General features: G+C 45.7%; 1 protein-coding gene across 2 annotated transcripts; it reads right to left on the bottom strand.

Annotated features, from left to right (window-relative positions):
* Positions 1 to 268: 268 nt before the first annotated feature.
* FAM20B (FAM20B glycosaminoglycan xylosylkinase) lies at positions 269 to 26,283 on the bottom strand. Of its 2 annotated transcripts, none has more exons than XM_084211014.1 (8): positions 26,255 to 26,283; positions 19,341 to 19,871; positions 16,240 to 16,326; positions 14,220 to 14,329; positions 11,956 to 12,127; positions 8,119 to 8,310; positions 5,712 to 5,771; positions 269 to 3,648 (listed from the first exon to the last, which is right to left on the bottom strand). In XM_084211014.1, exons 2-8 carry the CDS (start codon positions 19,715 to 19,717, stop codon positions 3,417 to 3,419), a joined length of 1,230 nt encoding a protein of 409 aa, XP_084067140.1. In that variant the 5' UTR covers positions 19,718 to 19,871; positions 26,255 to 26,283; the 3' UTR covers positions 269 to 3,416. The 2 variants fall into 2 exon arrangements, with proteins under 2 accessions (XP_084067140.1, XP_084067141.1); XM_084211015.1 differs by having other exon boundaries at positions 19,341 to 19,770; positions 26,255 to 26,275.
* Between the last annotated feature and the right edge of the window lie 1,326 nt (positions 26,284 to 27,609).

Raw genomic sequence — 27,609 nt, 5'->3', positions numbered from 1 at the left:
TGTTTTATTTCTGTATCCCTTTGGGACACTCTTCCTTCCTTACCAACAAGGCTCTGGCAAACAAGCTGCATTTTTTGGATATACATCTGGAGTAAATGCCATTGACAGCCATTAGCAGAGGAGGAACTGGGAGACAGCAGCAGCAAAACACTTCACACATTCAGCCCACCACATGTTGGAACTCCAGAGAGACAGGGGAGGGAGAGAGACACTTAGGCAATCCATCAATGTTGCTTTATTAAAATCTTTATTCACACAATGTTGCTTTATGTGGGATCTGACCCTGGGGGATAGGAGTAGAAAGTCATGATTGCATTCTGTTTGCTTATTAGCAACTCCATTTGTGCAGCAGCTCCCAGGGGCCTCCTCTGGCACATCCAAGAGGGGGGTCTGTTTCCAGCATCCTGCTCCAGCTGCTGCACTAAATAAATTACCTTCTTAATAAATTAGTACTTTTGAGTTGAAGTTTGTTTGGCAAGACACACTCCAGTTCATCAGCTGCTGGAAAGGGAGCTGACTCGAGTGTCTCCTCCCCCTGATGGCTGACTTGGGAAGGAGGAGGTAAATAGCAGATGGCTGATGAGGCTCTTTAATTAGTTCTTGATTTCTGTGCTTCCAGTGCTCTGATATCATTGATAGCCACGACACAACCAGTGTGTAACATCTGGGGCCAGTGGGTGACACGTGCACAGTGAACAAGAATCAGAAGGTGTCTGGAAAACCTCCACCCCAGAGCACCTGCCTTGCAAACAGTGTTATTTTTCAGAGATTCAAGCAGACCCTGTTGGCACCTGGATGCTGCTCCTCATTTCCTTTGCAATGGTTACAATTTAAAATCTCTCAGGGTTCTGTGTTCAAGTAAAACGACCACCACTGCCAAAAGGGCAGAAATTGTCACAAGGCCAAAACCAGATCTTCCCGATTTTGGTTTAAGAGAGGAATTTATTTTTCTTTCCTGCTGCAGAACACCAACCTCCAGTAGTGTTTACAGCAACAAGAAGCATCAATATCACAAATAAAAAACCAATCCCAAAAAACAACCATTTCTTGCTTCCTTCTACTGATAATGCTGGACTTCATGCCCTTTGTCCACAAGTAAACCAAAATAAACCAATACCCTGCTTTAAATCTTTGACATTTATACTGGGAAAAAACTCATCCCCAGGTTCCATCTGACAGCAAAAGCTTTAGCTTATAGCAATATGTAAGTCCTCAACATTAATTTAATTTCAAAGACTGAAAGATTTTTGAGCCCATTATTAAATCAAATGTAAATATCAAGAGTGATCATATAGAAGTCAAAAATTAAATTTTGGTAGATCCCTCCCAAAATATTAAGAGCTTATGTTTAAGCTCAAAGAGGAGAATATGCTTTTAGAAATGCTACAAGCCACCAATCATGTGCTTCACTATCTCCCCTTTGGGTAAATCATCTGAAATTTCCTGGGAAACAGCTAAAACCAGCACTTGCTCCTGCCCCACAGGCACCACCCAAAGCATGTTCTGTTAATCAGGTGATAGAGGCAGGAGCTTCACAGTGTCCTCAAAGCTGGCTGTGTGTCACCACCCTGACTAAGAACTGCAGTAAACAACTCCAGATCCCATCCCATCAGCTCATTGCTCTATGGCATCTGTGGTTGTGGCCAAGTCCAGAAGAGAGCAAGAATAGCAGAGAATTCAATCCCAGGTAAACAGTCACATTCTACTTTCAAGAAACTCTGCTCATGCAATGAGAAAAAGACTTCAACAAAATAAACCAATGCCTGCATTTTTCAGATAAACTCTCTCCCTGACACCTCCTGGATCAGGTGAAACAGAACAGAAAACAGCTCTTTACTTGCCTGCCACACTGCAGTCAGAGAAATCCTGACAGGAAAATCAAGGAAAAGGATTCAAATTGACATTCTGGTGCTCTTGCTCTCAAGTTAAGTAACCTGTAATCACTTGGGGAAGGGAGCTTCTTCCTTACAATAAGGACCATGCTGGCTGAACACTGATGCAAAGCTGTTGAATTTGGAAACAGGGATGAAGCTGTTTCTCTTCTGGAGACACAAACTGAGACCTGCCCCAAGGTGATCAGTTTTCTGACACATACTCAGCACAGGCTGCAGTGCTGAAAGACAACAGGACTAGCACAAGATGAGTGCTGCAAGCCTGCCCTGAAAAACCAACTTTATCTATGGCAAAACCATTAGTGAGGACTCCTGGATGACCATCCCAGGCAGAACCATAGCAGTGGGGGTTGCAGGAAGCAACTGGGGAAGGCAGAAAACCTCCTGGAAGTGGTCCCAGCTTCTGAGCTCAGCCACAGCCAAACCAGGTGGGACCCCAACACTGGTGTCCCCAAAACAGCAGTGCTGAGCTGTGGTCACAGGGAGCAGCAGAAAGCTCTCTCAGGTGAGATGAAGAAGACAGACCACAGCTCAGGGATGTCTGCACATCTCAGGTGACTGCTGGTGACTGGGGGAGCCCAGCAAACACCTCTTCCCCCAGTCCCACATGTCCAGAGGCTCCACAGCACCCAGGGCTCACAGTAAAGCAGCCTGACCTCGCTACACAGAACTGCTGCCAAGGACAGATTCTGTCCTCCTCAGCTACAAGAGAATGAACATTTGGTTATAATGGACACAGGACTGCAAGGATATTTTCTCTACTCAGACCTTGCCAGATTATTTCAAAAAAAGAGGGACAAGACACATGGAAACTTACTATAACCCCTTAATTATTAAGTGCTGTATAACCACCCTGTCCTCTTCTAAATCTCCAACCCTGTGGATAAACCTTTGATAGGACTTCAGCAAAAACACTGAAGCATTATCACATATGAGGCAGCCCCCTTTCCCAGCCTTTTATCAAGGAAAAGCCAAGTGAGCAGCAGAGGTCTCCTCTCCCACCCCTCAGACAACCAGAAGAACATCCCACCCTGGGGGGTGGCACAACTCTTCAGTCCAATACTTATTTTATTCGCCCCTGCTCGTTCTCTAGAGAAGCAGTAAAATGCCCAACCAGCTCAGAGCTGATTGTGTGCAACCCTGAATGAACAAACTCGCCAGAGTAAAGGGGGAAGAGAAGGGGAGGGGACTGTGCTCCCCTCCAATCCAGTCCACAAAGGAGTTGAGTATTCCACACTGCACAGCACCCAGAGCCGTGTTCATCCAGCGCGACGCCCACTGCCGGCAATGGACACGCCACAGCGGCCACCACGGGGCTGAGCCATCCCAGGCTCCTTCCCCCTCTCACTGCTGCCAGCCCAAGGAAACAGCCAGTGTCACCTCCCTTCCTCTGGCTCGGGAACTTTCCTGTTCATGTCAGTCCATCTTGGCCACAGCCCTTCTGAACTGATTGTGCTGTTTTTCTATCGCTTGTTCGTTTGTTTGTTTTTTAAAAAAGGAGTTTCATCTCGTGTTCCGCTAGGATTACAAGTGAGACAGAGTCATCCTGTCTTCCACCAGCACAACATCTGGCCCAAACTGGTCTGTGCACTGCTTCACTGTAGCCAGGATGCTGAGGAGCCGCTGGTCCAGGGCGTCCAGGTGAGGGGTGGAGAGCACAGGTGAGATGGGGTCATGTGACATGGCAGTTTTTAAGGCAGACTTCAGGACTCCGTTCTTCAGGTAATTCAGCCTGTTCCAGGTAGAAACCCGGATGCTGCAAAAGAAACAGACACACATCACCACACCAGGGTCCTGCTGCATCCCCCTGGGAATACCGGCTCATCAAGAATGGAGACTCATTGCAGAAGTGGGTTTGGGATGGCAGGGTCCAGGTGGAACTGCATCATAGACAGGATCTAATGAAATTTGAAAATTAAAGGTGATGAAGACACAACTCTGATGTTACACAGGAACGCTTCCAGCTAAGAGCACAGAAGGTCTTCAGTCCTGAGACCTCCCAGACACAATTTGGAAAGGAAAGAAAAGGAAGGAAAATCAACAAATTCAACAAAGGTCACCTCAGGAAGAGCATCACTGACCAATAATGAATCACAAAGGACAAAAGGCAGTTGACCAAATTCCAAGAAAGAGAACACAGCAGTGATCTTTCCTCTTCACTGACCACTGAGCTTGTTTGTGTCAGCCCCTCTCAGTTCGCATGTTCTGTGAAGTCTCTTGGGATTCTCCCCCAAACCTTTCAGGGCCAAATCTTTAGCATCCCTGATCTAAACTCTTGTGTTTGATGGCTTCCAATAAAACCAGCAAAATAAGAAAGTGTCGTAACAACAACAATTGTTGTTGTTAAAACAATTATGCAAATTAATTATCATATGGCATTTGCCCAGTACTAGAAAGAAGGACAATCGGAAAAGCAGGAAATTGCAAAGTCTCTTACAGAGATAAACTTCTCCTCTGGTTGCATTTGGGGGAATCAAGATGACAAAGACTCCAGAAGAATCTCAATAAAGCATGAAATTAAACATACATTTAAAATTAATGTAGGAAAACAGAAGAATTTAAAAGTTCTTTAACTGTTCTCCATAAGACTTTTAAAAGGACCTTGCAGAACATGGGCCAGGTGTACTGCAGCATGCAGGGAGCTGTGCTTAGTGCAAGCAAGATGAGAGCCCAGGCTTTCTGCAAAGGTCCCAGATTTCAAAGGTCCCAGAGAATTTGGAAGCCAGAACCTTTCAAGGACAAGCTTCACAGACAAGCTCCTTTTGGAAGGCTTGAAGGAGTTAATGTTGAAGTATCAGAGTCAGGAAATTGATATCTCAGTATTTTTCTTCCTGGAAATTTTCACAGATGCCCAGAATGGCTTGGACTGGAAGGGACCTTAAAGAACATCTCATTCCACTAGATCAGGTTGTTCCAGGCCCTGTCCTACCTGGCCTTGGACATTTCCAGGGATGGGGCAGCCACAGCTTCTTTGGACAACTTGTGCTAGGGCCTCCTCAGAGGGAAGAATTTCTTCCCACTATGCCATCTAACCCTGCCCTCTGTCAGTGTGAAGCCATTCCCCCTCGGTCTTGTCACTGCAGGCCCTTGTCCCAAGTCCCTCTCCAGCTCTCTTGGAGCCCCCTTAGACACTGGAAGAAGCTCTGAGGTCTCCTCAGGGCCTTCTCTTCTCCAGGTTGAACACCCCAGCTCTCTCAGGCTGTTCCACAGGAGAGGTACTCCAGCCCTTGGAGAATCTATTTCCTAATGAGAAGTAGCGATTGCCTGGTAAGAGAGGGGACACAGAACAGAAATCAACAAGTCACAGCCTCTGAAAATAAAACCACAGCTCACAAGGCCAAAGCAGAAACAAAACTCTGCAAAGAAACTGCACATTTTACTTGGGAGGAACCCCCTGAGCAGGGCTGAAGGTTTCTTTAGAAGCCATTTTTGAAATTATTAAATTGCCTTTATTAAACTGCCATCCTTCACTACTGTCAGGAAGAACTCCAGCTGGGATGTGAACACTGATTTGTCAGGAGCTGGATGGAACAGCTGCAGATGTAAAGTGCCTGTCACACTGACTGTGGGTAGAGCTGAACCAGTGACCTGGAGGTGAGACCACTTTCTGCAGCCAACCCTCTGCCTTCATGAAAATGGATTCCTCAGCTTCTTGGGCAGTGCCCATCCATCAAACAGACAATATCTCAAGAAAGTACAGCACTGTGGAAGCCAGCAAACCTTTTCAGGCTGCCAGAAGGCTCCCAAGTTAATGATACTGCAAACCTAAGGACAGCAATTACATAAGTAAAGTGAACAGCACCCCTGTGTTTCACTTACATGCAGCACTGATAGAGAGGAGCCAGGATGCTTCTTTCATCCAGGGCAGGGTTTCCAAAGCTGAAAAGCAAAATGAAAACCAAGTGAACCAGCTGAACTCCTAAGGTTGTTCTCCACATAAAGAGCTTTGTAAAGAATTCAGAGAAATCAATACTAGGCAATTTCATGCTCCAAGAGATCAAATAATTTAAATTAAAATATAAACAGTCTAAGACCAGTCACAGATACAACTTTCATCAGCATCAGCTAAGCAGGTAAACAGAAGCAGTACAGTATACCCAGTTCTTTATCAGACCAAGGCACCTTAGAAAGGCATTTCAGAGGAGTTTAGAAATGATGCAGGGGTAAGGAATAACTGCTATTCTGGGCATGCAGAATGGGAGCTTTGCCTGCCTGACACAGCTGGGCAGGGAAGGAACCAAACAGCAGCAACAGTTCACTAACAAAGTGATCAACTTAAACATTTCAAGCCAGAAGGCATTTCAAGCTTCATCCAAACACATGCTGGATTTATTTTTCATAGTTTCACCTTCCTCATAATACTGTTTTCAACTAAGAACTTTCCCTTCAATAAAGATAAGTTGCTGCAGGGGCCTGTCCTTATGCTGCCCAAATAATTCTATTATTCATAGCTTTAACACTCAATAAGCTCCCAGGGAAGTGGTCATGGCACCAAGGAGCAGCTGCTCTTATTCACAGTTTTAGGCAGCCCTGTAAGAGACAAGGAGTTGGGGTCAATGATCCTTATGGGTCCCTTCCAAATTGAGATCTACCATGGTTCTATGAAAAACTGTCCCCTGCCCACTATTTCAAAGGAGCTGAAAGTAATTAAAAATTTTATTACAAATAAATCACTTACATTTTCAAGAAAATAATTTACTGTCAGCCTACAAAGCTCCACCACAAATATTTTCATAATGCTATAGGAACGGACCATAACAAAAGGACTTGACCCCATATTCACTTCCAGTGACTAATCCATTTCCTTCCTTCCTCCTAGCACATTGTCAGTGAGGAACAGAAAGAGCATTTTTGCCAAATTCACCTAAAGCAGCAGTATTTAAGCAGTCCCGAGGTGGAATGCATCCTGCTGTCATACTAGAACAGGCTGATGACAGGAAGGATGGATGGAAAGATGGAAGGAACAACAGAACCACTATACAAAAGATAAATGGGAAAAGAAAAGTAACCCCAAGCCTTCCAAGGATCTCCAAGGTCTCAAGTGCTGTGTGCACTTGGTACAAGTGGTGTGCAAAGCCTGAGCAGAGCCTGCCACAGGAGCTGCTGGTGCTCACAGAAGGGAAACTCACTGCCACTGCACATGGGAGTGCCCACCAGAGAAATAAATAATCCAGAATGGCTGGACTGAATTATGAGAAAGGCAAATAGATGACCTTTATGTTTTTAAGAAAAATTAATCAAATTGTTATGATTTAAACAAGATTGTGTCTTCAATATGATTTTTAACCTAAACTATAGTGGACAATATACCAAAAAAAAAAAAAACCCATCTATAGCAAGGACAGAAGAACTCATATTTTAAACACATTTTTAAAACTTTTTTTTGGGTAAGAGTTAATGTCCACATTTTGAACATCATCATTTTTGTGTTTGGTATCACTTCTACCTCCATTCTAACCTTTTAATCTTTCAAAGCCAGAGTAGGCATATCAAGAATGTAGGAAATGCCAAATTATTCAGAAACACATTTTAGAAAGATCTGCTTTTATTACAGCACTCACTTATACTGACTGGTGATAAATAAAAATGCCTATGTTTTCAATCTTCCATTAATTAAAAGCCTAAAAGGAAAGGACATTTCTGGGGATAGGAGGAAAGCAAACCTTTGAAAGTTGCTTTGGGAAATACTGTGTTAACTGGGGAGTTTCTGTAGCTTGAATAGGACTCTGCCAAGACAGAAGAGTATCTAGAGCACAGAGCAGAATCACAGAGTCCTAAAATGGTTTGGGTTGGAAGAGCTGGGTTAAAGCTCATCTTGTTCCACCACCGTGCCGTGGGCAGGGACACTTCCCACTAGCCCAGGTTTCTCCAAGCCCTGTCCAACCTGGCCTTGGACACTTCCAGAGATCCAGGGGCAGCCACAGCTTCTCTGGGCCACCAGTGCCAGGGCCTCTTCACCCTCAGAAGGAAGAATTTCTTCCTAATATCTGATCTAAATCCACTTTCTTTCAGTTTGAATTCATTCCCCCTTGTCCTGTCAGCCCCACAGCCTTCGAAGGACCCTAAGATTTGCTGAGTAATTTCTGATAAAAAGGAAATAGACGATTACAAACGATACTAAAGAATAAATTAGCGCGAGAGAGAAAAAAGAGAGAGCGACAGAGCAGATCAGTGTGTGCCCTCGCAGCCAGCACTGCCAGGCCAGCAGTGCTGTGCCCAGGCTCACCTTTTGGCATTGTCCAGCAGGATGAGCATGCTGGCTCCCTCATCATCCTGGAAGCTCTCGTAGTGGTGCCGGTCGGCGTTGCCGATCAGGTAGTCGAAGATGGCCGTGTCGATGATGTCCAGCAGGCGCGGGCCCGAGTCGTACGGCGACGTTTTCTTCACGGCGTCGCAGTAGCTCTCGTCGTACTCCCACCTGCAGCCAGAGGGAACCAGGCAGCCTCAGGGAGCCACCCCTGCACAGCAGCAGCAGCTACAGCTGCCCTGGGTCACTTCGAGTGCACCAAGAAAGGGCAGCAGCCCAGGCTAGAGCAAGAAGGAAGAGCTGGACAAAAGTGTTTATGAGCAGAGTAAAGCCTGCATTAACATCCCAGCCTACAGAGCAAAGATACACAAAGATCATCTTCCTATGGAAAACAAAGTCAGAGTTTGCTTCCTCACAACTCCACAGTGGCCAGGCTATGTTATGGGAAGATTACTGCCATGCCTTGCCTCCCTCAACTTCCCAAGGAACACTTCAGTACTGTGTGTGTTTCCATTGCCTTGAGCTGTTTCCATCTGGCTTTCCATTCCCCTCCTTTTTTCTTTTTAATGGGCCCCTTTGCTCCCAGAAGGGTTTCACAGTGGTCACTCTTCCTCACTCACAGCTGTCTCTTTCCTCCCCTCCTCCTTTGCAGAGTATCTCACCTTCTTCTCCACTGACATGATTTCAAGCTCCCCTCTTATCTCCTTCTCCTTCTCCACATAATCTCGTAACACGGATGTCATATCTCAATACTCCAAAGCTAGGATTTTAAATTTCCTCATTTTTTTCTTTACAGCTTTCAAAGCTATTCAACACCACCACCAAAACAGCCAAATCTCTGGTGTATATCCTTTCCATCTGTCAACCTAAACAACAAGGACATCTTCCACGTGAGGACTGAAACAGTCCTTCACAAAATAGCAGTTAAATTGGAAATGCCTTAAACCATCTGTGATTTGGAAACAGAGATGGAAGAAACACAAGCTGGAGAGACTTTCTGACATGCTCAAAACTGCAGATAGTCATAAAACTAGGAAGATCAGAATTTAATGACTACAACTGCCACATATCCCACTTCATTTTCTAGTAGTCTGGAACCAGAGATCCCCATATCCCACCTTTCTTCCAGGCATCCAAATCAGAGAGCTTAAAAATTTATCTTCTCAATGTTCCTAATAACAGATCACCATGTTCCTCAAACACTGTGCCTAAATCCCCCTAGGAAGAGGGTTCTTTGCACCAAGGTCCAACTCACACTCAAGGTGTAGCACAAGTCCACACAGCAACAGTCTCAGAACCTCTTCTCCTTTTCTGACACATTTCTTATGCTGCATCCCACTCTCCCTCAAGTGTTTCTTTTTCTCTCCTTTTACTTCAGAGCAGTACTTAATCTTCTTGCCACAATTTTTCAGATATACTATGCTCTCTCTCATTTTCCATGCAGTCTTTCAAGAGAGACTTTTATCCAACACTCATTACTGATAATTTATATTGTATTAGCACAGGCCTTGGAAGGTTGGGGATTTTGTCTATTACACCTCCATTAAAAATTACATACACTAATGTGCCTGTGTGAATTATGTTTAAAAGGTCAACTCAAAACAGCAGCTAGAGCAGGGAAAAACTCTTACAGAGTTATTTTTTCACAATTACCAGGCACAGAAAAAGGAGAGCATGACACCAAGAACCTTTAATTCTGATCTCTCAAAGTGAAATGTGCAGCATGACATGGTGAAATACACCAGAACCCTGTAACCTCATCTGGAGGAGGCAAGTGTGAGTTTAAATACACCAAATATCAAATCAGCACAGGAATCAAGGTAAACCCCTGTGTAAGCAGGCAGGGTGTGATGAAAAGGAACCTCTCAACAGGAGGAACACCTCCAAGAAATTCATCCTGTTCATCACTGCAATGTATCATGTACTGAACACAGCTGATTTTGACCTGCTGGGAAAGAAAAAACATCTGCTGCTCAAAACTCAATCTGTGCATTTTATACCCTAAAACAGTTCAACAGAACCTTTGGATGAGATTCTTTCTGAGAACAATCACATCATTGGAAATCAATGAATACTTTAGATAAAGGACTGAAAATCTCTTCTAATCACTTCCAAGTTCAAAACAGATTCAAAAAAATTTACTAAGCTCAAACCCATTTGTTCTGGTCATGGCAAAAACATCCTCACCTGAGGAACTCAGATGTGTTACATCTATTGTAGAATGCTGCTTAAAGGACAAATGTGGGATTTAGCATTCTTTACATGCTGAGCATGGTCACCAAATACTGATGGCATTTAAAGCAAAGGACTTTCCAGGGTGTGTTGATGTGGCACAGCCTGATTTTTGGTGACAGAGGAATGCCACAGGTGTGGCTTCTGTGAGAAGCTGCTGGAAGCTTCCAGCATGTCTGACAGAGCCAATCTCTGAAGCTAGCAGTGGAAGCATGACAAGTGACTCCCCTAGATGGGAGTCACACAGAACCTAGATGGGATTGACCTCTGGGCACTGTGGGATCTTGCAACAGTCTTTGAACTGGTGGAAGTTGACAATGGTACCTACAAGCAGCAGTTTTTCTTCTAGTCAGAGAAGAGGAGGAAGTGAAGACATGTGAGGGAAAACAACAAGGAGACACCAAGGTCAGTGGAAAAGAAAGAAGGGGAGATGGTGCTCCAGGCATCAGAGCCAAGATTCCTCTGCAGGCTGTGGTGAGGACTTTGATAAAACAAACTGCTCCCTTGTAATGCATGAAGTCCATGGGGGATGCAGAGATCCAGGCACAGCCCATGGGAAAAGTGCTCATGGCTGAGTGGGTGGATACCAGAGAAAGTTGTGGTCTAGTGAGAGACCTGAAGAGAGAAAGAGGGACCCTGCTTCCAGAGAGAGAGAGGGCTTGCTTGCTCTCTCCTTGCTCCCAGACTGGAGCAGCCTATCCTTAAAAGACTTAGGACAACTGCTTGCCTGGGGGAGTGATCCCATGGCATAGCAGAGAAAAGATTTCCTTCCATGAGTGAACAGGAAAAGATCTGCAATGATGAACTGACCCAAACTCCCATACCCTGTCTTCCTGCACTGTTGGTGGGAAGGAAGGAGGGGTTAGGGGGAAGGCTTATTTAACTTCTCATTATCCTCCTCTACTCTGTTAATAACAAATTTATTTTATACCTTTAAATTTTACCCTTAAAGTGGGCTTTTTTCTCCTAGTCATTATCTCAACTCATGAGCCCTTTGTTAATTTTCTTCCCTCTCCTCTGCCCAACTGTAATAGAAGAGGGTAAGTGAACAACTTTTGTGAGTGCCTGGTGTTTGGCCAGTGTCAAATCATGACACAGGGCCTAGCTTAAATTAAACCAGTTCCACAACTCTGAAAACTGACTACAAGGATCATGAAATTAGGTATGGGACAGTGCTGCCACATTTCAGGGGCCACAGCATCAAAAGAAGGTCCAGTGGCACAAGAGAAGAATCTTAGCTTGCCCACAGACAATATTTTCAGAGCTTGGAGTGACTGCATTATGGAGTTCTGTTCCAGCCAAGATACAGGAAAAGGACAGTGCTTAGTATGTGGAAAACAATGAAGACTTTTTTTCTTCCTCATTTTAATTTGAATTTTATTCTGGACTTCTTGGCTTCTACTGTTGGTATTAGTTGTGTGCTAATGGCTTGGCTATTAGATGTAGGCTTGGCTTCTATTGTTGTGCTAAGAAAGTTGTCAACACAACTGCAGGTTTTGAAAGCACTCAGAGCTCTTTAATTACCCAAGGGCCATTTTAGTGCACATTATCACCTGTAAGGAGTGACACTCCACGTTCTCATACCTGGCAAGTTTGCCCTCCCGGTAGGTCCTGCCCCAGGGGTGCCGGTGTTTCTGGAGGGGCCAAACGTCCGGCAGCCACAGAGTCACTGAGCCCTCCATGATGTCCCCATCTGCACAGGCTGGCTCTGTCTCCCGACAGTAGTAGCATTTCCCATAGAAGCAGGTGTTATTGCCTTAAAAAGAAAAATGAAGAGGTATCAAATTAAGAGGTATTAATCCAAGGAATCCAACTGAAATTCAGGAGCAGCAGAGGCCTCCCCACGACAGGATTTCACTGCACTTGTTTTCGTGGTTCCTGTCTCTGAGAGGCTCAAAAGAGATTACAGAGAACCCACTCCTTCAGAGCAATTAAAGAATAATATGAAAAGGAGAGAGCAATTACATTTTCTGGTAACTTTATCACTCTGAGAATTAATACATCACACTCTCAACAAGTTTTTGTGATCTTTTCCTAGGACCCTGATTTTGCAATGTTAACACTGCTTGTTTTTCACATTTCATACTTCATGTCCCAGATTTCCCACTTGAAAAAGCTGACCAAAAAGAGCTAAGTGAAATGAGACACAGCAGAACCCAAAGGGATTTGGTACCCTGAGACCTGCCACACACCTCAGATACTTGAGCTGACTCAGCAGAGGAGACAGAACCAGTATCTCACATGATCTAGCAATGCAAACCTGTCAAAGCTCCATCAATGTCTTCTGACAGGAGAGGAGCAACAAAATGCTGCAGCCTTTAGTCCACTAACACTGATTCATCCTCTACTATCAAGTAATCTGGTGCAGCCTGCATTAGTAGTTTTAGTTTAACCTTTTCTATCTTCCCCTTCTTAACCCACCTTCACTTGATCCTCATCAAGTTAAATCCAGTTCCATGCTCACAGATGTTCTTCCAAAATATTCTTCAGCTATGTCTCACTTGGTTGTGATTACTCTCTATCCTTTCTTCCTTTGGTTCTACATCCAGTATCCTCCCCAGAGCAGGCTCAGCTCTCCAAATGCCATGTTCTTCTCTTTCCACCCTCACACATCCCTGCCTCTCAGCCCTCCATCCAGACCCTGTGCTCCCACTATCCTGTCAGACAACCTGAGGATGTCACAGAACATCACCAACACAGAGCTTGCAGACCAGATCTCTTATTTGTATGGAAAGCCTGCAAGTCTCTCTTCCCATCCAGGGGCTGCAGCAGGTCTAGCAAGAGACAGAATTCTTTGAGATTCTAGTGGTAACTCCAGTAAACCTGCACTGAGTATGAATGAATTCTCTCTTCTTCAAAACCTCAGGAATTTGGCCAAATTTGGCCTGACAAAAGATCATAACCTCCTCCACAGATCCACCCATTTCTTTAGTTCCTGCTTTGCAGAACAGCAGTTTCAAGGACTCTAAGGAGGAGCAATGAAAATTTCTGGAGCCTTACTTCTCAAGTCAGCACTGCTGCTAGCAAACAGCTTGGTTATCTTGGCTGAAATTGGAAAATGTAAAGCCTGCCTGAGGCAGGCACCCCATGTGAATGCCAGGAGAGGCTGATGAGGATGAGCTGAAACTTTCATCTGGAAGTTGCACCTTGTAAGTGGCAGTGTCAGACAGCAGGTGAGACTGCCAGCAGTGCTGCTAACAGGAACGTTACCAGCGGTAAGGAACAATCATCTCTGGAGCCTTCTGATTAGGAAATGAAACAAACAAACAAAAGAGTAATAATTGGATGGTTTATGAAAGCCTGAGGGAGTTAGGGCTGCAGCATAAGTAATTTCTTGGTGCTTAATGACCACCTGGTAGGAGTTCACATTAATAGCTTCTATTATGTGTCCTTCACAGCATTATTACTGTAAACAACACAGGGAAGTTCTGCCATTGGTTGTAAATGCTCTGCAGGCTCTGATGCAGCACAAACAACATCTAATACCAACCAGTGTGTCAGCTCTATAAATTATCCCAAATCACCACTCTCTTCACATTAAATACAACTTTATTCTTTTCTTTTCAGGCCTAATCCCAGACTTTTCTAACCATTTTTGACAACAGAGAGAAAATTCTTACTCAAAAAATAAAAATCCCATCTGTAACAGCAGCATGAGGGAACACTACTTGAAGAAAACCAAGTCCTCCTCCCCCTCCCAGTGGGCTTATCCAAGATCTCTCCTGGCACAGAAAGAGCTCCCTGCATCATGGTTAACTGCTCTATAGCTGTGTCAGGCTCCCAAGGCTCTTTTTTCCCATGAGGCATTTTCCCTTCCCTGGGCAGCACAGCCCGTGGCATGCACTTACCCACAGTCATGAAGGTGCCCAGGAGCTGCTCCGTGGCCACGGGTTTGATCTCCGTGCGCAGATTCACAAACCTGCCAACCACCAGCGGGGCTCGGCGGAAACCCAGGATCCTGATTTGGGGTGAAAAAACACAGCCTGAGAATTTGTAACATAGGTAGCAGTTCAAAATTAAAACAAAAAACCCTCCCAGTCTCTGTCACAGATGACAGAGACCAAAGAGTAAAGCTGAAGCCCTGCAGCAACCTCCTCTCTTCTCTGAGACAAAGTAAGGAAACTCATTTTTCATATGTGCCTGGATCTTAAACTTACTTTATAGGCCATCAGTGACACTTCTTTATTAAAGCATTTGCAGCAGAGCAACAGAGGATGCACCACGCTCCAACTCTCAGAACTCAGACCTCACACCAGAAATATCCATCATGTGTCTGAAGAAGGCTGAAGCAGTAAAACCATATGGCCCGTGGGCTGGTCACCTGGAAAGATCATTTCTAATTTGTGGGAACTACTATCTATTAAAATGTTATGCTTAAGCCCAATTCAATTACACTTGAAAGCAACCAATCCAAGAGTTGTTTTGTTTGGCACAAGGAAGGAGAAGGGAAAAGAGAATGGTAGAACAAAAGTGAATGCCTGAGAAGTGCCTGGAAAAACAGAGGTGGGAAGAACAACCATAAAACTTGCAGTTACAAGATCCAGGTTCCACTCCCATGCCTGCCTCAGCCTTTGCTCTGTGACCACAAATGACTTGGGTGTTTGTACTGGAATTTTAAAAGGGCTTAAAGAAGTAAAAAGATCAAAGGAGTGTCAGCCCCAACTCTCTGAATGCACTTTTGACACCCTCTGGATAGTCTTTGCATCACAGAAAAAGATCCTGAAAAGGTATTCCTGAAGAACAAAGAGGTGCAGAGGCACAGAGAAAGACCAGAGGGAAAAAAAGCACAAAATCATGACCAAATGGACAGCAAAGAAGAGTTAAGTGAGATCTGGACACTTGAAAGAGGCTTTGATTGAATGTTCAATCACTACTTTTTCAGGGACCCTGAAGCCTGTATGCTCCTTGAAAGCACAAATGGACTGACACCTGGCTCCATTATCTTTTTATCTTCTTAATATACCCTGATTTTGGCCCACCAGCACAAGCTGGCTGTAGCAGCAATGGGTGTTACTCAAATAGTTATCATCCTAGATATTCTAATTCTTCCTAGAATTACTGATTTCTACTGTCTGTACAATGAGTTCCACAGGTGAATCAGGACTAACAGACATCTCTGTCACCACCTATGAGTTTAGTCAGAGTGATAAGGCTCTTATCTATGTACTGAGAAACCTCAGTTTCAGTTTAACTACTCTATCCTTTGTTATATTTGTCCCTCCTTATTCCTTTTCTCAAGATTTTATGTGTTTTCACCTCCAAATCCTCCTATGAGGAAACAGAGAGTGTGCTCATGTATGTTATGTGAAATTGCAGCTTTAACAGCATTTCATAACTGTTGACATTCAGTGTCTGGTGTTCTCTGTCCCATTCTTTGAACATCCTATCATTTTCATTTTTTCCTGTAATTTCCCCACAGCACAGGTCCACAAAAGCACCTGGGTATCCCAAGCACAATTAGGATATGAATAACTGGACTTCCTCTAGGATGCACTGATTCATATTTACTCTAGACTAAACTGTTAGTCTAGACATTAGTCTTGGCTTTTTAGTGAACTGGACATGAACTTAGCACATACATTTAGTATTTCAGACTCTTCCACAGCTCTTTCTCCCCAGTAATATTAACTAGAGTGGTTGCAGGGCTCATTTTCCTTTCCAAACTTTTCACAAATATCTAAAATGTTACACTCTTGAAAAGATCTTAAGAAACAAAGTTTCACAGAATAAGCTAATTCTTATCTTGGCTTCAATGTGATAAATTGGCAGGTCAGAGGTAGCTCCCATCTGAGGTGCATTCTTCAAAGAACCCCTTTTTTCTGGTATTTTCCAAAGACAATAAAACCAGGTAAAGCAGTAATTCCATACCTATCCAAGTGAAAGGCTGCCACTTCTGCGTTGTGTCTGTCGTAGCCAGCGTAGGGTTCTCCTTCCACTATATAATCCCTGGCATATCTGCAATTGAAATAAATCAAATGAAGTGAGTCTGTGTAGAATCCCTGTCAATTTGCTGTTCAGAGTAACAATTTAATAATAGATAAGGAGTCTCTGGGTCACTTTGCAAGTGACTGCCAATGGGAGAGTGGAAAAACATCAATGAGATTAAAGTGTCCAGACTGTTGAAGTGGTAAATAAGGAGGAAAGGTCAGTGATGTACAGTGGTCTCCAGAGCTTGGGAAGCAGCTCACATTCCAACTAATAAATTTTAATCCAACCATATGCCAAGTCACATCTTAGAACAAAGAGCACAGACCCTGCTATGCAACAGGGGGCTATTTATACTGGAAAGCAGCAAGTCCACAGATGATTTTGGAGTTAGAAAGAATTGTACATTAACAATTCTCAAATATAATCTTATATTGTGGAAGAGGTGGCAAATGCAATCTTTAGTAGACAGAAAATCAGTAAGTATGAATCTGAGGACAATACTGGGTATAAACAGAGCCTTTATTCTGGCAGAGAAAAGACATATTGAACAGCAAAAAATAGAAATTAGGCACTCATTGCAACAACAATGCTGTATTTTGGTGAAGTGCAAGGCTTTTTGCTCCCCTTTTTATCTTTTAGTAGATGGTACTTAGTCAAGGCAAAGACCAATTTCTCATGGCCTGACATTTGGATCAGTGTAGATACTGCTCTAGCACCACACTGCAGCTGAGTGTGAAACACCACAATCAATACCGAGCAAACGGGTGAAATGCAACATGTTTTCAAATAAAATAAGGCCAAATTAGGTTACCTATTTTCTTATTTCCATCTATGTATCAAATTGTGTAAACTGGATTATTTCCAGCAGAATTTGTGTTCAAGCAGTAGCAACAACAGTGTAAGAGGAGGCACAGAGCTGGACCTCGATGTTTTAGCCTTGCTCAGGGAGGATGTGGGGTGAGAAGACAGAGAAGACAGTCCACTTCCCCAGCCTGAGCAATGCTCCAGCTTCTCTGCAGGGCAGCTCAAAAGAGAATTCACCAGTGCAGGATTCCTGCCAAATGGGAGCTTTCACCAAACCAGCATCTTTTCTTACATATACCACCAGATGTGATGACAGCAAGTATTATATGTTAGTAAATAAGGCTGAATTTCAAGTAAATTTGAAGTGAGACAGCGAATCCTCAGAACAGGGCCTCGAAGGCAGGTCTTCGGTGTGTACTTACAGCTGGCTTTTGGAAACATGGTCACATTTTGAAAGCTGCAGAGCTAAAATTTATTAGTAAATCCTGACCAAACTCATTGTTTCCATCCACAGTAGGCATCTAGTCCTTTCCAGAGCAAAAGTAATGAGGGAATTCCTTCTTCCCCTGCTGTTAAGTTTGCTCAGAACTGTTTTTAGCAGTAACTTTGACAGAGCTTTCAGGTCCAAAGCTGGTTAAATAGACTCACTTGCAGTGCCAGAACAGGACTCTGCCCACAAGCCTGGCTATTCAGCAGTCACAAACAAAACATGGGTCTACCAGGACGGCCAAGGCCACCCTCTCTAGTGCTCCTACAAGCATTCCCAGCTGCACAGATCCTTGCTGGAGCTCAGAGCCTGTGTCTGCCTGCACAGACAGGGCATTACAGAATGCAGTTTAACTCTCAGTTAACGCTTGACTGCACTCCCTGACACAGAAAGCTCTATGGGAATGCTGTGAATCCCCACTTCTTTCACTGGAGGAGACGCCTCTTGTACCACCAGGATTTTGTGTGCAAGGCTCATGCTGTCTGGGCCTGCAGGGGAGCTCCAGCCAGAGCAGGAATTGGCTGCACAGAGATTTTTTTCTCATTCTCTAATCACAGAATCACAGACTGGTTTGGGCTGTAAGAACATTTCATTCCAATTCTGCTGCCATGGGCAGGGAAACTTTCCACTAGACCAGGCTGTTCCAAGCCCTGTCCAACCTGGCCTTTGAACATTTCCAGGGATCTTCTTCTGGACAGCCTGTGTCAGGGCCTAACCACCCTCACAGGGAAGAATTTCTTCCCAAAATCATATCTATCCCAGCCCTCTGTCAGGGTGAAGCCATTCCCCTTTGTCCTGTCACTGCAGGCCCCTGTGCCCAGTTCCTCTCCATCTCTCTTGAGCCCCTTCATGCACAGTAAGGGGCTCTAAAGTCTCCCTGGAGTCTTCTGTTTTCCAGGTGAACAGCTCGAGCTCTCTCAGCCTGATTCAAAGCAGAGGTGCTCCAACCCTCAGAGCATCTTTGTGGCCTCTGCACTTGCTCATTAACAGGACAGGAAACCTTAATGCTTCCTTAACCCAAAATCTTTTTCTGTGATGACACTTCTCATTTGCAGTAAAATCTCCTAAAACAGACCTGGCCTTACTTTTTAACATCTTTCTCTCTTTTCCCCCAAGAACACACAGTTCAAAAAGCTTTACAGCCAAGACTCTTCATAAAATTCAATCATGTCAGTTTTTTCTGAGGATCACTGTAAACTGAGGCCATACCAAGGAAGTATCACTACCCTCCATTCTTATGTTGCTCCTCCAGTACTCACTGCTGGCAGACAGGAGGCTCTGGGGCCCTCACTCTGACCTACCCAAACCATTTTTACAGCCTACATTCAACTACACCAGACACACAGACGTACTTTTAAGACCACTGCTGAGTCTCCTTCCTTTCCTGCTCCTGAACTGCAGCCTCTCCTGACAGTCTGACATAACAAGGAGGCAAAGCTTGTCTCCAAACTGCCAGAAGCTGCACTTCCACACTCAGGAAGATACGGCTCAGAAACATCAGGTGTAACCAACATCCCCTCAGGACTGAACACAGTGATTATTCTTTTAATCTAAAGACAGGCTGAATCAAGGCTGTACAGAGCTAATGTTACTAGAGCACCAGGAAGGTTCTATTCTGTCTCAAAAATAACAGGATGGTATTTCCACTTACAGAAAAACTTGTAACTTAAATGTTAATGTGACAGCATGGAGAAGAATAGTATATATAAATGAAGCAGTTGTTAATGCAGACATCGAAAGCAATATTTACCTCTTGGGCTTGAAGACAACCTTCTGTCCTCCTTCAAGTATCAGCAAAGCTTTCAGCTGCGTCCCTTTGTAGCCCACGTCAGCTTTGATGATCTTCTTGGTGGTCATGGCGTGCATGACAGCGCCCAGCTCGGGGGTGTCCTCGGGGTACACCTCGCGGGGCACCACCCACTGCGCCGCGATCTCCCAGGGCGACTGCAGCGTGTGCTCCAGGCGCGGGTCCAGCGCCACGCGCAGCCCCGACAGCATCCGCTGGAACGCGCGCTGGTCCTCCCGGTTGGCGGCCGAGGTGTCCAGGTTGTCGATGAGGAAAACCTTGGTGAAGATGAAGATGACGAGGAGGATGGCCAACAGCACAACTCGCTGCTTCAGCTTCATGGTGCCTTTCAGCCCTTCTCCCCTGACCCTTTCTTCCAAGCGTTACAGGAAGTCTGTTGGAGATCAGGGTGAGGAAGGGGATGTTAGTTGATGAATTTCATGCCTAACTTGCATTGTAAAAGATGTCTCACCACTGAAGCATCTCCTGGTACCCCTAAAAATAAACAAAACACAAACTTACAATCCCGCAGATCCCACCAAACTCAAAATCAAGTTTATGCCTGGAACATAAGCCCGCATTCATGGAAACCTGTATCCTAAAGCCTGAACACTTGTGTTAAAAAGCACTGGGTTTGCTGCCTTCCTGCAGCCTGTCTGTGATCTGCACGGAAGGGGAAATTGCCAGATAGCATCTCTGCACAGCTGAAATCATAGCAGCTGCAACCACCACGGGCAAGACTTTTGCAGGGAACTGTAGTTTAATGTGATTGCTCCAATTTCATATGCACTCTTCCACTAGTGCGAGATCCCATGATTGCTGGTGTCCTAAAGACTTATCTCTCAGAAAAGCTCCCAGGTAGATTTTAAGACAGCTCACAACAGTGGCAACAGCTGCACAACCTTCTTTCTTGAAGGTACAAGACATAAGGACAGAACAGACTTAATTGTTTATTGCCTTTCATTTGCTGCCACCGTAGTTTACTCGACTTTTTTTCCATTCTTAAAAAAATATGAGCTGGGGTAGGGGGTGATATCTTTACTTCCTCACAGTTAACTAAGTTCCTTCTGCGCTCAACTGTAATACCCATAACCACAGAAAATATACAAAGTGTCTGCAATCTCAACCAAATTAACTAGAAAAAATATCCCAGATCCCTTGCTTGTTCTCACATCCTCACCTACAACAGTTAAAACCACATCTGTTTCTATATTTATGGTGGGCTCCAAGACACATCTGGCCCCTCAAGAAGCCTCGGCCAGGGCAGTGTTTGCATGTAAGGACCAGAGAATGCACCATCATCTGTATTGGGTTATAAACACAGAATTACCTTCCTAGTATTAGCTGAATGCAGTCAAAAGCCAAAGAGAAAGGGGACATGAGACACACCTCTGAGGGGCACTGGGAGCCAACAGGAATTTCTCTTCACCAGCCACACTGATCATGCAAACCCCAAACAGCACCCTGAGCTGGGGGAGGACTGACACAGAAAAGCCTCCTCATGCGATTTAACAGTAAGTGTATAAATCAGCCATAATTAATCATGGCACTGGAAAAAATGAGCTGCCACAGGCTCCTTTACCAGCAGCAACCACAGACAGCCAGGCCATGCCTGGTGAGGCACACACAGGTCACAGCTATCAGTGCAGAATCAGGCTGGCACAGTGTAAGAGTGTTAGTATAAAAGGAGATGCAAACCCACAGAGGACTCCACAGCACACAGAACAAATTTACATGAGGTCTAGAGCAGACCCACCCAGCCCTCCCACATCCCTGTTAGCACACATGGCAGGACAGAGACCCCAGCAAGGACAGAGGGTAGAAGCCTCTGGGATGCCTCAAACTAGAACCATGGTCTCCTGTTAACTGTGTAATACTGATTTTAATCTGCTGGGAAATAAGTGCTTGTACTCATACTGAAAGAGAACAAATCACATGTTTATATGGAAATTAGAGCATATTATTATTCTTCATCTAGTTCTGTTTTGGCAGCCTGTTCTTCTCCAGACAGCACTGCCACCTGCACATTACCCACTGCAAGCACAAGAATGTGAAGCACAGACAAGGAAGATGCACCTGACCCAAAAGCTCTCACTCTTGCAGATACAGACTCACCCAGGAAGAGATCCTTAAATAATAATCACATTATTCTTAAACTTAAGCAGACAAGCAAAGCGGATTGGCTGCACCTGCACCCTCTCATTTTAACTGCATAATTCAACTCTTTAAAACTACTAATTCTGAAGCATTTTGAGCACTGCTTCCATTCATTTTTAAAATCCATTGGAGTTTGTAAGGAGTAAGGAGAAGAACAGAGGTCATTTCAGAACAGTTACTCCTCGCTGTGGGATATGTGTATGCACACACTCCCATTGAAAGAAAGCCTCACGGCGCAGTGCTGGCTGACTAAAGCACTAAAGCTCAGGGCAGGGTGTTCCACACCTCTGGAGCTCTCACTTTTCTACACAGATTTCCAGGAATGCCGAGTTTCTCTAGAGATATTCTTCCTGGGACTCAGGGGCAGAATACAACTACAGTCACTAAAAATAAAGGTGATTTACTTTTGTGACGGCTTTGAAACTAATTTTGGCTGAAACCCTCCAATGAAACAAACGGAATTTACAAAATTAAATAAAATTCAATATTTAACTATTTGCTGGTGAGTTGGCTCTCACTTTTTAGTGACATCTGAGGACATGAGTCATCGGCTGCTTTCCTCCAATAAACACCAAAGCACCCCCGAGGTTGCCAAGCAATCAATTTCCCAGTGCTCTGCCCACACCCTGCACTTTGCTCCTTGGTGCCAACACTACACTCTCTGCTCTGCAAGCCAAGGGAATTGAATCCTTTTATGAACAAGTTTACCACGGAGAGCAAGAACTTGAGTTTACAGTTCTAAATTGAAGGTGGCAAGGGTGACAGTGTCAAGGCAATGTAAGAAAATATTTATGTCGCTTTGGAAAAAAGTAATTTGAAAAAGACAAGTCTTTGGCAAAGTCTTGGATTGGAAAGGAAGATTATGAGAACTCCAGAAGTGTCAAGCTGGCCCTGGAATGAGGTCAGAGATGAGAAAAGTGAAATAACAATACACCACCAAAATTTTAAAAAGGAAAAAATAAGGTGAGTGTGAGCAGAACTCTGGAACGACCAGCAAAAGGGTCTTGGACAATGACAAAAGTAAACCCAGCCAAAACCAGAAAACAGCCAGAAATAAACAGCCTGAGCAGCTTTTTAATGCTGTAGTCAACTGCAAGGTTTGCATAAGAAATGCTTCTTGTTTTTCACTACCTCTTCGGGAAATTTCCTGTTCAGTTCTTTCTCTTATTACAACCAGGTCTGTATTCTCATCAAGTATGAGTCTTCCAACTCAGTATACAAATCACAGCATCTCCTCAGTGTCATGGTGGGGTCACTGTGCACACAAGCACATGAACTAAAGCATGTCTTCTGGCATTAAATACCAACATCAGACCACTTCACTCCTAGTTCAAAAAACAACATGCAATTTGCCTGTTACAAAAATTACAGCTACAAAGCTGCAGCCTGCAAAGTTACCAGAAAAATCCCACAAGACATTTTTTACTGGAGTCACAAAATCAATGGCAAGCCTCATATAACAATCTTATTTTTATATCATAAAGCTTTTTAGCTGCTATGTCAAAAATACTTGTGTGTACAATTTGCCAGGATTTCATTATGCTCCAAGTCACAAATCAGGTCCGGGGGCAGGCAAAGGTTTAGTTTGGCAGCATAAGTACACAAAAATCATAGCTCAAACAGACACTGATCTGAAATGGATATGGTGAAAGTAGAGTCTAATTCCTGTTTAATGCATGGGGTTTTTCTTATATGCACTATACCTTTTGGGATCACCTATCAAAAGGCCTTTAGCAGTTCTCCAGTAAATCCTGGAAAATGCCTTGAAGAAACATCGTACACAGTAGTGACATTTTCCTCTTCCCAAAACATCCTTCAGTCTCACCAGATCAATCTTCCTTCCCATCCTCCCCTCCCTGGCCAGCTCCTTGGTGGCTCATGCCTCCCTTCTCTGTGTGAGCCTTGTTATTCCAGTTTCCACAGGCAGGCTCCCACAGACCTTTCCTTGGATTTCTCAGACTCATTCTGTCACTTCCACTCTCTGCATGCTGCCTGCCTTGTGTACAAGTTTAGTCATCTAGTGCTCAAGGCTTCCCACGTATTTACTTGTCTGCTGCTTCTCCATCTCCTTTCCTCTTAAAACCCTTGTTATCTACAGGCAAAATCTGTGACGGTCTACACTCAAACTTCCCACAAACACAACTGCACCCCTGGTTGAGAGCTACAACACCGATATATATGAAAGACCACAAGCATTTTAACCACTGCAGTATCTCTGCCTGCAGCTGCAACAATCAGTAACTGCCTGAAATATTTTTACTCAGTTTTGGAAAGAAACAAAATAATTTTGTCCATCTGTCTGCCCACCTTGGCCTGTTATATCCCTTAGTAACTTAAGAATTTGTCACCTGCATTTCTGCCAAATTTGTCAGAGGACTATTTGCATGAGCTTTACAAAAACCACAGGCCAGATAGAGGACAGAAGCCTTGAGAAGCCAAGGACAACTGGGTAAATATCCTGAATCTTTCCCAGCTGCCGGCACAGCAAACAGGAACACCTGACTCAGCTGGCTGCACAAATAAGGACAGGGTGGGTTGGGATACGGGCAGATCCTGGGTGCAGCCCTGGGGAGGGAGAAGCCACCAGGCACTGAGGCCCGTGGGAGCCAGGCAGGAGCTGCTGGGGTAGGATGTGGCAAACAACTCCTCAGGAAACCAGGCTGCATGAATCCTCCTTGCAGAATCACTTTCCACCAAGCACCGTTTCCTATGGAAACAAAGTTTATATAATCACACTTTTCACTTAGATCCACCAGCTAATTCCAAATGCTTCTGAGAGGACAGGAGATGTTTTCAAGACAGGGTTTATGTGTTTATTGGAAGCTGGCAGCCAGGGGTGCTGCAGGAAGGGCCGCAGCGTTGGCTCAACAGTTGTCTGCTTGCCTTGGCCATGTGGGCAACCCAGAAGCACACAGCTGGTAGGGGCAGGGAGCTGGGAATGCCACGTGGGCAGGGAGGGATTGGGAGCACTGAAATGGGGAATGGAACAGGACAGGAACAGGAGCCAAGGGCACTGATACAGAGGGGGCTGGGACCTGCTCAGAAGACGGCCGGAACAACTCTCCCTTGTTCCCATCCCAGTTACTGACATTCCCCCTGACCACTACAGGTCAATAAAGCCAGCTGGAAATGCTTCAGGGAGCCTTGCTGCACTTGGAAATGAAGCCAAGGCAGTGAGAAAACTCTGCAGCTTCCCTTCTCCACTTGACATGTTTATTCATCTCCTACATAAGACTGACATTAAAAATTTAACAAGGGTCCATGTACCCATCTGGATTTTAGCAGTGATAAGCCTGTCTCTGCTGTAGGATGGTGCCAATCAGCCTCCCCCACTCCTGAGGAGAGGCAGTGGGATTCTGGTGTCAGAACCAAGCTGACAACTCTGTACCACGAAGCAAAATAAACTTTGTACCTCAAATGGAGGCAAATCGTGTAGTGACCATGTAGGTCAGACTTAAGGACATGACGGGTGCATGGAGTAATTTTCAAATTAAAACAAGACACAAGAACATCTGTTCTGTAATAAATACCAGGTGGGATCCACTCACAATGAATCCACTGCAAACCTAGGATCTACATTTTACAGTTTACTCTGTTTGCTCAGCCCATAAAGCACTATGGATGCTGTAGGGCCTCAGAAGGCACAACGAAACAGCTGCAGTGCTTATGCACATCTGTATCCAGAAAGGATCCAAAGAGAGATATCCTTTAAAAAGGGTTAAACCCATGCCTTTGACAACCACAGTCAGCAGGCTTCTATGGACACACATTGTATTTTGCCACCAGTGGACAATGACCTTCGCCAAGCTGCGACTGGCACTGGGTGAGAGCCCACGCTGCAGACGGCTGTTCCCAAGGGTTAACAGATGGCCAGAGGCTTCACAGCTGTACGGGGCTCCGTCCCCAGCTCAAAGCGAGCATCCAGAAGAGGAATGAACCACAGGAGTGCAGATACAAGCTCCCATCTGCCAGAGCTGCGTCCGTGCAGCCCCGGCAGACCACGGGCAAAGCCGGAGGGTGTCCGGGGGCCGGAGCCGCGGCTCAGGCCGGACCTGTCAGGAAGGACGTGGGGGAGCTGGAGCGAGTCCAGAGAAGGGAACAGAGCTGGGGAAGGGGCTGGAGCACCAGTCTGGTGCTGAGGGGACTCAGCCTGGAGAAAAGGACGCTCAGGAGGACCTTACTGCTCTCCACAACTACCTGACAGAAGGATGCGGCCAGGTGAGGGTCGGCTCTTCCCTCAGGTAAAAAGCGATAGGACAAGAGTACGGAGCCTCAACCTGCGCCAGAGGAGGTTCGGGTTGGCCACAGGGAGGAATTTTTTCACGGTAAGGGTGATTAGACATTGAAACGGGCTGCTAGGGAGGCGGCGGAGTCACCGTCCCCGGAGGTGGGTAAGGAAAGCCTGGACGTGGCACTTGGTGCCATGGTCTGCTTGACAAGGTGCTGCTGGGTCACCGCCTGGACTCGACGATCTCGGAGGTCTTTTCCAGCCTCACTGACTCCCGGATCCTGCGATTCTCCCGCCGCCGGTCCGGCCGCAGGGGCCCCTCCGGCGCTCCGCGGGGCGCAGCCGCCCCTCCGCCCCCTCCCTCCCGCCGCCAGGCCCGGGAGCCCCTGCTGTACCCGCCCCGGGCCGCAGCGGCGCCGCGTCGCGTTCCGTCCCGCTCCCGTCCCTCAGGCGCCGCCGGCCCGGCCCCGCCGCCCGCGCCCGCCGCACTCACCGCGCCCGCCGCCCGCCCGCCATGGCCCGGCCACCGCCGGCCCCCGCCAGCCCCACAACATGGTGCCGCCCAGCGCCCCGCTCCCGCCCCCCAGCCAATGGGCGCCCGCCCCGCCCGCCGCGCGCCGCCCGCCCGCCAATCAGCCGCCAGCGCTGCCCTGGCCGGGGAGACGCGGCCGGGCGCCTCCAATGGGAACGGCGGGGGGGGCGCCCGCCAATGGGGCGGCGGCAGCGGCGGCGGGGTTAACCCTGGTCCGGCCGGTGCCGCTGCACAGACACGGGGAAGATGCCGGGCTTTACGGTGAGAGCCGCCGAATACACATACACGTGTGTTGGTCACACACGGTTTTGTAAGTGCTTATGGAAAATACTGAGCTGGGGCTGCGCGCAGCAGCGCTCCGCGGGAGCAGGATGCTGTGGCAACGGGTCCTGTACCAACGCGCGCCGCCGTCAGAGGCACTCGGCTCCTCGGACTTTGGAATTACAGAATTATAGTTTAGAATTACAGCCCTCTTAAACAGTATTATTATACTATATAGCCCTATTATACTACACATTATGACTATGTGCAGTCCTGAGCAATACACCTCCTTTTATAATCTATCACCAATAAATTGGATGCTATTCAACCATAACATCAATAGAATTTTATCTCTCCCCGTTCAACTACAAATAACGTATTAATTTAAAAATTTCCCCCGTTCAACTACAAATAACATATTAATTTAAATTTCCCCTCTACGCTCACGCACTCCCAGTATGAAATAACGCTCCGGTGTCAATTCCCTCTGGCAGGCGGCGCTGGAAGTTTGGCAGGGAAGGCGCCGCTGGTGCAATGCCAGCCTGGCTCAGCAGGAGCCGAAATGTGCAGGAGCAGCACGGCAAGGACGGCAGAGCCGCCTCACTCATGGTCCGGTCCTGCACATCCCACCGCAGCTACAGCCCGTGCATCCCCTTCTCCACAGCTTCTCACTGTCCAGGACGTTTTCTCCATTGTTTCTGCTCCACTTGGTGTTCCTCATCCTTTTTTGGTCCTTTTTCACAGAATCATTTAGGTTGGAAAAGACCTCTCAGATCATTGCATGCAACGTAGTTGACTGCAGTATCTTGGGTTACTTTAAAACTGCAACAAATACCGCACTTGCAGACTGGCCTGAAGTGAAAAATAAATGTATTTCTTTCCAGGAATTTTCCCTTTCCCTCCTCCATTTTTAGGACTTGGAACGAAAACTTTTAATGGGACTTTTAAAAACCCCTTTGAAAAAAAAAAAAAGAAATCATACCTAGTGCTTTATGACTTCCTGCTGCAAGGTTCCAAGTGCCTCAGGCAAACATCTTTGCAGACATCCACACTCA

This window comes from Fringilla coelebs (genome assembly GCF_963513975.1).
Source record: "Fringilla coelebs genome assembly, chromosome: 9".
Lineage (NCBI taxonomy): Eukaryota > Metazoa > Chordata > Aves > Passeriformes > Fringillidae > Fringilla > Fringilla coelebs.
Note: the sequence above shows the minus strand (reverse complement) of the source record. Positions and strands in the feature narration are given on the sequence as shown.

Coding starts and splice junctions, on each gene's coding strand:
- FAM20B (XM_084211014.1), bottom strand. CDS start 19,717: ATGAAGCTGAAGCAGCGAGTTGTGCTGTTGGCCATCCTCCTCGTCATC. Junction 16,327..19,340: donor GTTGTCTTCAAGCCCAAGAG/GTAAATATTGCT, acceptor TTTCAATTGCAG/ATATGCCAGGGATTATATAG. Junction 5,772..8,118: donor CTGCTGGACAATGCCAAAAG/GTGAGCCTGGGC, acceptor TTTGCTTTTCAG/CTTTGGAAACCCTGCCCTGG.